The 11535-nt window shown below is 34.7% G+C and overlaps 1 protein-coding gene across 1 annotated transcript; it reads left to right on the top strand.

Annotated features, from left to right (window-relative positions):
* Positions 1-92: 92 nt before the first annotated feature.
* LOC106165299 (WD repeat-containing protein 26-like) lies at positions 93-11526 on the top strand. Its single transcript, XM_087005197.1, has 14 exons — positions 93-518; positions 3803-3902; positions 4504-4560; positions 4800-4936; positions 5288-5385; positions 5783-5939; positions 6163-6301; positions 6757-6897; positions 7284-7403; positions 7614-7759; positions 7937-8015; positions 8394-8523; positions 8968-9141; positions 9381-11526. The coding sequence occupies exons 1-14, from the start codon at positions 313-315 to the stop codon at positions 9419-9421; spliced, it is 1725 nt and encodes a 574-aa protein (XP_086861323.1). The 5' UTR covers positions 93-312; the 3' UTR covers positions 9422-11526.
* Positions 11527-11535: the final 9 nt, after the last annotated feature.

Raw genomic sequence — 11535 nt, 5'->3', positions numbered from 1 at the left:
TCTTTTTTTCAGGGGGAGAAGAGGGGTTGTCGTTGGGCAACAAATGCATCAGGTGTGATTTGAAATTGCAATCTCCCACAAGTCCTTGCGGCACTCATGACGTCACTCATCAAAATAAAGCAAGTCGACAGTGTTTTCATCAGCTGATTAAAAAATCTTTGGAGAGGCTGGACCTTGGCGCAGTGAGATTCCCGTCTCGGTTGCTGCCGGCCGCATTGAAGTTTGGTCGTCATACTGGAATCGTCCTCCGAGCCCGACGACGGTGGAAGCCCCTCTCCGCCGAGGAAAAAGCTTCGAGTGTCTGCCAGTAACATGCAAGCTAATGGCTGCCCTCAGCATAACGGGGAGGTTGCTGCTTCCACGTCGTCGCAGGTCCACCAAAATGGAGCCAGTCTGACTTTGAGTAATGGACAGGCTGGGACAGAGACTAGTCTAGCTCGATGTCCAAAAGTTTTGACCAAAAGTGACCGGGACATCGTCCGATTGATCGGTCAACACTTGCGAGGACTCGGACTTGAGTATGGGCCCTTTGTTATTGTTGTTTTTGTTGAGACGCGTATTTGTTTTGCTAAGTCAAAACAAAAATTTAATATTCGTGAAGTGGTTAATACCTGTTATATGAATTCAGATGGGATTTGATAATAATTGAAGAACCAAAGATGTTCAAAAGATTTGCATTTGTTTTATTTCATTTCAAAGTTTGATGTTTTCTAAGCAGGTGGGAAACAAATAAAGGGGTCAAGCTTTTTATTATGTACAGACACAGATGTGTCTGTACATATTGCCATCACCTGCGTCTGTCGTCGCCGATGGCGATGGCGATGGCGATGGCGATGGCGATGCCGATGCCGATGCCGGCGCCGTGCACTTTCCTTGTAAACACGATAAGTGGAGGGCAGTTTTACTTTTTGGCTTTATATTTACAGAGCTGATGAATATTCATAAAACGCAGGTCAAGTTCGAAAATCAGCATGATCGGGCCATTATTGTATAAGTTATGCTGTTTTTTCACTTTTCAGCATATTTTTCACATTTCCTCAGATTCAATTCTTAGGCATGTTAACAGTCTCATTATTAAACTAATAAGATACGTAAAAGTTTTTGTTTGACATTTCCTGCATCTTTACAACATTGTTAGTTGATTTTGTAAAAATGATGGTAAACTTGTTATCATGTATTGTGTAATAAAGTTTCAAAAATGGAAATAAACTCATATCATTCGGTTTGTCAGATTCAATCATTCACTATGTTCAGAATCTCAGAATGGAAGAAATTGGACATTTAACACTGCTCTGTTGATATTTTTCCCATCTCATCAATTTTCTTAGTTGATAATATAAAAATGGCAGTAAACTGTTAATTTTGTTTTATGTTAAAAATTGTTAAAAATGGGAAAAAAAACATTTCAGAACAGTGCTGTCTTGTTTACATTTTGGCATTTTCAAGTTGTGACTTTGAAGTTCCATGGGCCTGAAGACCTTTGCTAGTCACATTTTCTGAATATCCATGATACTAATATTTTATTCTTAAAAATTGATGGTCATCATGCTGTTAAACATTATGTAATATTGCATCAAAATTTGAAAAAAACCTATTTTGGGCACTGCTCCCATGATGACCATTTAAGAAAAACCATGTCACTTACTGTTCTCAAACAGTACAGTAAATATATACAGATGTGTCTGTACATATTGCCATCACCTGCGTCTGTCGTCGCCGTCGCCGTCGTTGCCGTGCACTTTCCTTGTAAACACGATAAGTGGAAGGCAGTTTTACTTTTTGGCTTTATATTTACAGAGCTGATGAATATTCATAAAACGCAGGTCAAGTTCTAAAATCAGCATGATCGGGCCATTATTGTAGAAGTTATGCTGTTTTTTCACTTTTCAGCATATATGCAACACTGTAAACACATTTCAAGGAAAACCGATAGGCTTGTTGTCGTGAAACTCTCAGGAATAATCGATCTTACTAAAACGGAGGTCAAGTTCGAAAATTGGCATGCAGCCTGAGTTGGAAAAGCAGTCTAATTGGCTTCTTTTTCTGGAAGTTATACATTTTCAAAGTGTGAACTTGAACTCTCATGGGCCTGAAGCCTTATGCTTGTTACACATTTTACTTTCATTGGTATTACCTGTTGAGCATAATTAAAATTTGATGTTGAATTTACAGTTTAACATAATGTACTTTTGCATCTGAATTGACAGTAGCCTATTTTGTGCATAGTTATTTCCTGCTTTTTGTCTGTACATTTGACAGCTTTGCTGCCTTGTTTGAACATGTGGTAGGTTACTTGTATAGTCTTCTCTTTCAAGATTGAAAGGCCAGGATAGTATTCCTGTGTTCAATGAAAAGTTATGGGCTATACATTTTTACTTGGAACACCAGTCAATAATAGGGGTCAATCTTAATTTTATAATGTCTTATAAGACTGGTTTCATAAAATGACTAATGTTGACAATTGGTCTTAGCAAAGATTAATGAGAATCTTAGCTGACTTTGTGATGCTCCTAAGAGTTATTGTATTTAAGACTGCTTTCCTTATTTTGAATATAGTGCAAGTTATGATTGTCTTGACAGTGATAATTAATATATCATTGCATGGTGACAAGGGTTGGGCAATATTTTCTGTAGGCTTATCTTTGTCAAGCTCCTAGACCAATTAAAGAAAAGTTAATTTTACATAATTGATTATTCAAGTTTTGCAGTCTAAGCCAGTTAAAAAAACTTGTGTCCCCAGGTTAATATCTCCTTAGGGCCAAGACAGTGAAGTGCCTATATTTTTATTTTCTTATATTGCCATCCGTTGACTATAAAGCACATTATGCATCTTTCATGTCCCATTCATTTTAAGGGCTCATTCCCAATGAAACTTTCATATTACATAGATTGATCCAACTCTGCAGGACTGATTGCAATAAGAGCCCACAATTCAGTAGGAATGATCTAGATAAACCAATAGTTTGAATGAGAATGAATCCTAAGACTAATATAATAAAGTCAGCTTAATAAAGAGGTTGATGTGCAGTCAAAATAATTGTCAGTCAGACAGCAGAAAAGTATGGAAGCTCAGGTAACTTAGTCATGCAAAGCTCATGTTACGTAATAGTGTATTTTCTATAAAGACATGCAGGTGTTTTAGCAGTCAGAAATTGCATTAGGTTTGGTAAGATAAATTATTAAATACATATATGTCATGGGCAAGATTAAAGTCAAGGCAGATTTAAAATCCCTAAGTGAATTTACTTACATCTCTGTTAAATACCTGTTGAATTTTAGTCTTAAGTATTATGATTGTCTAGAAACAAGTACATTGTGTTATTAATTATTAAGGCTTCTGTTATAAATATGTAAATAATATATGTTAACCAATACTGTGTCAGAGAAGTAGCTCACATATATATAATGGTATATCCAGACAATTATCCTTTATAAGCTGTAGAAAAAAAAAGAATATTGATTTGCAATTGCAGAACTGATAAGGTTTAGTTTATTGGATAAAAGTGAAGGCTTAACTTAAATGCCCTGGTAGTAAGAGAAAATAGAATTTTTTTCTATCTTGACTTGAGCATAAAGTTGTTTTGTTCTTGCTCTGTTGGGTTCTGAGTTTTTCAGCTTCTATTTGCTTTCTTGGAGCTACATTTCAAATTATATAATGCTGATGTATATAGTAATCACACTTCAATATATTGGCAGGCATATATATGTTCTTGCTTGGTGGATGTGTGCAACTATGCCATCATGCTATTTCTGTATAAGAATTAACTACTGTTTATAATCTCTCTCTCTCTCTCTTTTTCAGTCGCACTGTTGATCAGTTAATTCAAGAGTCGGGTTGCTCTCTGGAGCATCATGCTGCTTCCAAGTTCCGTTCACATGTAATGAATGGAGAATGGGATAAGGTGAGGGCATATGTATATTTTTTATGAAAGAAAATATTGTGATTTATGAATTTGGCTTTTAAAATAAATCATAGGTTTGTCTGTTTGAAAATTTTTATGTATGTCTTTCTGAGTGGCATTTCATAACATTTATATAAGACAATAAAATGCCACTTTGAAAAAATGACTTACTTTATTTTTTGTGGTCCCATATATTTATACTTAAAAGCTACTAAAAACCTCTGAAGACATTTACTACCACAACTTAGTGGCCACTGTATTGAAATTAAAATACTAGTACACTTTAGATATTTGAGAGAGGAGGGTTACTCAAGTGTGAAATTAACCTGATAAAGCAGAAGAAATACGATAGTCCTACCAGATTGGCTATAAAAAGAATTGTTTGATTTGTGAAGGCTTATTTATGGAATCTTGTCTGGTGAATGATGCTAAGAGACATACGGGGTTTCACAAACTATTTATTTATATTTTTAAAAAGGAATAAGGAGAACAAACTCCTAAGACTATCAATGTTCATCCTCTGTCTCTCTGTACTTCCTTATTTATGTCTCTATTACTGATTTGTTGTTTCTTTGCTTGACCTCCTGATTCTATTTCTCAGGCTGAGTTGGACCTCAATGAACTCAAAGGGTTAGTGGACAGCCAACAAGGGTCACTAGTAAGTACAACAAGAAATTTGCTGATTTTATGGGCAGGTAGCAGTAGAGAGTAAGTTGAAGAATTTTGAAATTACAAATCCTTATTTATTTGCTTTATTATAAGCATGTTTTGGTCACCACTAACTTCTTAAGACAAGAACAAATTTTTACTGAAAAAAAAAAGACTTTTCTTTACAATTGATTTTTTAATAAATATTGCACAGAAGGCATTTACCTAATGCTTAAACATCTTTTTCAGAAAATGAAGTTTTTAATCTTGGAGCAGAAATACCTTGAATACTTAGAAGATGGAAGTGTACTAGATGCCTTACATGTGCTGAGGAATGAACTCACACCACTTAAATTTAACACAGAACGAGTGCATGAATTGAGCTCGTAAGTACGGGCTGAGCTGATAGTTTACTTATATCTTTGTGTTTGTTATTTGTTATCTTTATAACCTACTGTTATATCACCATCAAAACTACAGCAGTGCTAAACTATACTCGTATAAAAAGTTTTGTATTGCCAAACTGGTGAGCTGTCACAATCTTGATGATCTGGAGAGAATTTAAATGTGAATACATTTTTAGGTGTCTGTGTAACAATTCTGAAAGGTTTATGATTAGTAAGAAACCTGAAGATCTAAGAATTTAAATATGAATAGATGTTTAGGTTTAAGATGTGTAAATATACGTGACTAAAATTTGAGAGAGGTAACATGTATTTATGTTTATTGCTCTTTAGGTTTATGATGTGTAACAACCCTGAAGATCTGAGAGAGATGGCAGATTGGGAGGGGAAGTCACCAGAAGCAAGACAGAAGCTCATGGAAAGGTTACAGTGTAAGTAGAAAGATGCGAGGTGGGAAGGGACAGACTGCCTTGATCTGCCTTAGAATAAACCTGACATTCCTTAAATTTGATAAATTTAGTCTGATTGACAATGATTTGTCATCTGTTTTCGTCCCTAGAATAATGCTGCAAATCTTGAGACTATTCAACAAAAATGCACAAAAATGGAAAAATTTCCTCTTATTTGCAGTAATTCATTAATTTCAAACACATTCCCATTTAATTTTGGCAAAATTTGTCATTTTATTTACTCCCAAAAAACCCGTTATTTAGAAATTTTAGAAATTATATTTTTGCAGGCTTTACTGGTAAAGCATTGGTTTGTAAAATAGGATATAACAGTTTTTGCTTGAAATAAGTGAAATATTTTCCTTTTTATTATTTCCAGCATTCCTGCCCCCAACTGTAATGCTGCCACCACGTCGTCTTCAAACTTTGCTCAACCAAGCCATAGAACTCCAGAAAGAGAACTGTCCATATCACAACACTAAGTATGACAATGATCTGGAAGCAGTCTCCCTACTCATGGATCATATATGTAGCAAGTATGTGCCCAGTGTTAATGACAAGTATGCAATAGCGGTCTATGAGTTAAACTTCACATTGCACTAGGTCTCCTTAAATTTTTTTTTTTAAAAGATGCATTTGCCTATTTCCTTGGCAGAGTTTGCACTCTTTGAGTGTGCGCTAGTCTTTGTGTTGCTGCTGTGAAATTGAAAAGTTTTGTGATATATGCCATGTATGTTAAATCCCAATCCTTCTATCCAGGGAAGACTTCCCTTGCGCCACATTGCAAATACTAAATGACCATTGTGACGAGGTGTGGTACTGTAAGTTCTCCCCTTGTGGAACAAAACTGGCCACAGGCTCCAAAGATGGAACACTCATTATATGGGACATAAATAAAGTAAGTTGAAGGATAACAGAAGAAATCTAGCATTTGTAATAGGGGGTACTCTGGGATATTATTTTCTCCAATCCATTCAAAATTGGTGACAAATAAAAAATCATCTACATTTGACCAAAATCAAATTCTATTTAATAGAAAATAGTTTAATATTTTCCACGTTTTCTTTAGACAAACATAAATGTAATGATAACGTGCTTAGTATTGTGCAATGTTTAGTATGCAAGTTAGAGCCCAGCAAAGTATATGTTTAAATCTGATATGCTGGATTGTAAGTGCCAGAAAAATATAACAGTAGAGTAGAACATAGTGTCTTTTTCATGTACTGACAACCAACTTGAAGAACTGGTCTAAAATATTATGCCAGTTGGAGATGTATTGAATTAAATATTTAATATTTCCCTTTTTATGAAACTTTGGCAAGTAATGAGGTGCTATTTACACCTGTGTTCCAGGAAACACACGAATTAAGGCATAGGCGGACATTTGATGGACATGCATATGGTGTTGCCTGTATAGCCTGGAGCCCAGACAGCATGTATATAGTGGCTTGTGGGCCTGAGGACTGCTCTGAACTCTGGCTCTGGAATGTAGAGGTACATATAGCATGGTGCAGTGTGGTGTTGCATAAAGTTAACAGATAGATTTAGTGTCCTTTATGGTATATCAGTGTTATTATTGCTAACCATTTTATTCTAAATTTCCAAAGACACTTGTTTTTGTCTTTTAAGCATTTTTCTTTTCTTTGATTTTCCTTGAATTATTGGTAAAATCCATTTGGCCATCTTTAAAGTATTTGATTTTTTTTACAAGAATATATTACATATTTGAACATTCAGTATCAAAAATTGTGTGTCAATATTTATTCTACATATTGTTCGCTAAGCATTGCATAGTATGTAATATCTGTGCATAGTTTCATTTATTACTCAATATATTGAGTTGATGGGCAATTGACCTTTTACTGTTTGTTTATTTTCAGACAGGAGATTTGCGGGTGAAGATGAGTCAGTCCCCAGAAGACAGTTTGACTTGTGCATCATTTCATGCTGATGGGAAGAGGTTTATCACTGGAGGGACAAGAGGCCAGTTTTATCAATGTGTAGGTGGCAGCTTTACCAATACAAGACTGCTCTAAAACTAAATCTTGCACTTAAAAAAAAATTGAAATGACTAACATTTTGCTGATATTGTGTTACATTTGAGGCTTTGGTTTTTAAAAAAGGGCCCACCTTTTACATTACCAAACCTAGCATACATGAAACAGTCTCACATACATATACTCCAATCTGTTCCTTCATTTCTTTTCCAGGATTTAGATGGCAATGTGCTGGACTCCTGGGAGGGGGTCAGGGTGCAGGGCTTACAGTGTCAGAAAGATCACAAAGTAGTCCTAGCTTCAGATACACACCACAGAATTAGAGGATATAACTTTGATGAATTAACAGACTTCCAAGTGTAAGTAACAAATTTAGCTTTGCTGTCCTGTTTTTGATATTAGATAAGAGACCTATAGTTTTTGTAGGGACGTCTAATCAAATTCTTTGAGAAAATATTGTTACAGAGTGTTCAACTTCATCATTAACCAACAGTTAGTTTCATTTTCATTTATTCATGCTGTTTGTTTTGTTAAAGAATCCAAGAAGACCATCCTATCATGTCTTTCACAATAGCAGATGATGGACGGAGGACACTTCTTAATGTTGCAACTCAGGTACTGTTATATCTGTTTTTTTTGTTAATATCTTATCCTGCATCTTGAAGAAAGTTTTAAGGTATGAAGACACATTTATTGCAGTGACATCCGGATTAAATGATCTTGAAATGTTTGATGCAGACAAGAGTAATATAGTTTCTAACCCTATTAGATGAAACTTCAGTATAGTAAAGCATCAATGAAATTTCAGTGACCAGTGTAAATAATTTGGTCTTTTATGTCTATGCAACAGTATTGTAATCTTGTTTTATCTGAAACAGACTATTACATGTTCTTAAGCCAGTAGCAGCTTAGATTTTGGATCAACATTCTTGCACATCTGTTGCATATGGTATGTTTAAAACAATGCATTTGAATGTGATTTGAATGCTGCAGGGAGTGCATTTATGGGATCTGAAGGACAAATGTTTACTTCGCAAGTTCCAAGGCATAACGCAAGGTTTCTACTCCATCCACTCCTGTTTTGGAGGACTGAATCAAGATTTTATTGCCAGTGGAAGTGAAGGTATGCAACTTGAAAGTTGGGGCACAGAGCAAGCAATTTAATAAGGGAGATTCTAAAAGTAAAAAATGTAGCTTTTGACAGACATTTTGTCTTTGCTTTGCTTAAGATTTTATGAATTTAAGATTTCCACATGTTGTGGTTAAAACCGGTGACCAAATGTTTACTGAATTGGAAGTTACTTCAAGGTGGACATTTGTGACAAAGTGGGAAGTTCATTTGGCTTTGTGGTATTTTTGGGGTGGACCTTTTTGAAGTGACTTAACAAAATATAGCAGGCAATTAACAGTTTGAATAGGAAACTCATTTATTTTAAGCACATAGTTTACTGTTCACTGTACTGGCTTTCAGATCACAAGGATATATCTGTCAAACCAAGCATTTACAAGTTGATTAGGAATCATATTGTGAAAAAAAAATCTTAAAAGTTACTTTATTTTCTTTTAGATCACAAGGTATATATCTGGCACACCAAACGTGAGGTGCCCATCTGTGTATTAGAAGGTCATACTCGCACAGTGAACTGTGTACATTGGAATCCCAAGTTACCCAGCATGCTGGCCAGTGCATCTGATGATGGAACTGTAAGGATATGGGGGCCACAAAAATATTGTAAGCAAGGTGGGTTGACATAAACTGGAAGGTTGTATAAAAGATGCGTGTAATCAAAGTTGTATTACCATAGTAATGCATTCTAGAAATAATGTAAGCAAGATAACTTGATATTAGGTCACATACTGATCACACCCTAGGTGGATTTCTATTCTTGGAACTGTCCAGTGCTATGGCAGAATATGTATATCATGATATTAGTATTGAGGCAGCACACACTTCAGTATGTTTACATTAATTCTTTTTAGAGGCCAATGGCTGCCAATCTGGTCGCAGCACACCAGTATAGTAGCCAAGAAGAAGCTGTGTTTGTGACTTGGTTATAAATCTATGGATAGCAGGCAACATTTTCAGCCGTGGTATAAAACAGCAAGGTTTTGAAAGTACCAGTGGAAAAAATTGTACTGTTACCAGTTTGGAGTGAAGTACAAGGATGTGGAAAAAGACAAAGGAGACTTGTTTGCAGTTTTTGCAAGAAAGTGCGTGCGTGCGTGTGTGTGCTTGTGACCCACTGAACATGTGACACTTGGAATGAGTTTAGAATTCATGTTATATGAATTACGATAGGTGCTGATGTCAATAGAACCTCCCTTCAGGAAAAACAATATTTCAACCTGGTCCAACATGAACAACTTGTATGTGCTAGCCAAGGGTGCATATATAGATGAGGGGAGGGCCTCTGTGAGAATGAAGGGAAACTTGGTAAAAACAAATGGTGGCTTTGTAGAAGCCAGAAGGTGGAAAGAATGGTCTGACCAATTACAGTTTGGTAATTAATTTTAAGAAATGTGAAATTGTACTCTCTTTAGTTTTCAAGAAACTGTTAAGTACCTAGCAATAGCACAACATGAAATGATAGTTGGATGAAAGCATATTGGTTATTTGTGTGCATTTCGAGGATCTCCCTCAAGATGCTGTAGAACTTTTTAATATGAAGTGATAGGTAAATTGCGTAGATTTTAAGGCATATAGACATGTTATACTCCAACATGTATCAGAACTCTGCTTATTTTATTTTGATTCAAAATAAAAGAAAATTATTTAGCAACACGGATTGCAATCAATTTCCTCTCTTATTTATTGGTGAAAAAATAATTTTTTTTCATAAACAATGATGTAACTTTCATATTTTTTCAACTTTCTCTGATTGTGTTTGAAAATTCTGGTGATATTTCACTTTTCATAGCTGTAACATGCAGTTTTTTCAGAGGAAGATATACAAGGTCATGTACTATTGCTTATTAAGTTGTTTGCCACCAGACATGCCACCTGTATCAATGTATTTACCTCTTTGTTTATTAGTTCAATTTTAATCTGATTTATTATAATTATGTGCATCTTTTTAAATAATATTAATTGTAATATTTTATTAAACCAAAATTGCACTTATTGTCTGATGGAAAGAATTGGCATTTTACTAATGTCAAATGGTTCAATATTTATTTGAAATAATTCTGAATGATTTACTGTAAGAAATGAGACAGAAAAAGCAAGTAGTGTAACAGTTATGTTTATTTTTCTGTACTTACAATGATAGAGGATAAAATGATTAAGAGAATGTGACAGTGATTATTTTAAGCCAAATGCATTACTTTCAATGTTATTAATAGTATTATATTTAAATGCAGTGCTAACTGAATCCCCCCCTCCCCCAAGTAATAGAATGACTGTTCAATGGTACTAATAGTTGGCAAGTTTTACTGTCCTGTGTTTGTAAGAAATAAGCATAAAATAGTAAAGAAATAGAACTAGACATGCTTAGAATTATTACAAAGATGCCAATTCAACAGTTTTCATACTATGCCAACTTAGATCAGCATAAAGGAGCCTTGGATGTTGAATGTCATGGCCATGTCACAGAGGAATATATTTACAATCTCTACTTTCGAAGCAAGTGCATTTCTTTAACTGAGTGAAGATCCTTATATACACTAAGTTTGTAGTCTGATATGTGATTTATTGGCCTAAAATAAGAAATATGCCAACATGAGTAAATTCAAGAGGCCGAATAGGAAGCAGTTGCCTAGTTTCTCCTTATGCATCATCTTTTATTTTCAAATACTGATTGCATGGTTTCAGGTTTTGTCATTTTAGGTAGGGTTGTCCATTTGTAGTCATACATTTCTCTAGTCTTTTATAATGTGTGATTGAAAAACAGTCTTACCACCTAAAATCTTTTATATTGTACGGTACATTTAGAACATAGTTTATCAGGAATTGATAAAAATCAAGAGTTGTATAACCAAAAAAGATTTGATTCTTGTGATTGCTAAAAGCATAATTTTGTCTTTAAAATAAGTGAAAATGCTTTTGTTATCAAATTTTAAATTGGCTTCATTATGAGTCTTCACAAAACCTGTATATCCAGACAAAGAAATAAAATTCTTCTAATTAGTTAGTTTT

This window comes from Lingula anatina, chromosome 2, assembly GCF_051362555.1.
Source record: "Lingula anatina isolate TDL-2025a chromosome 2, LinAna3.0, whole genome shotgun sequence".
In the NCBI taxonomy this organism is placed as follows: Eukaryota; Metazoa; Brachiopoda; class Lingulata; order Lingulida; family Lingulidae; genus Lingula; species Lingula anatina.
The sequence above is the reverse complement of the archived record's forward strand: the minus strand, read 5'-3'. Positions and strand labels throughout refer to the sequence as shown.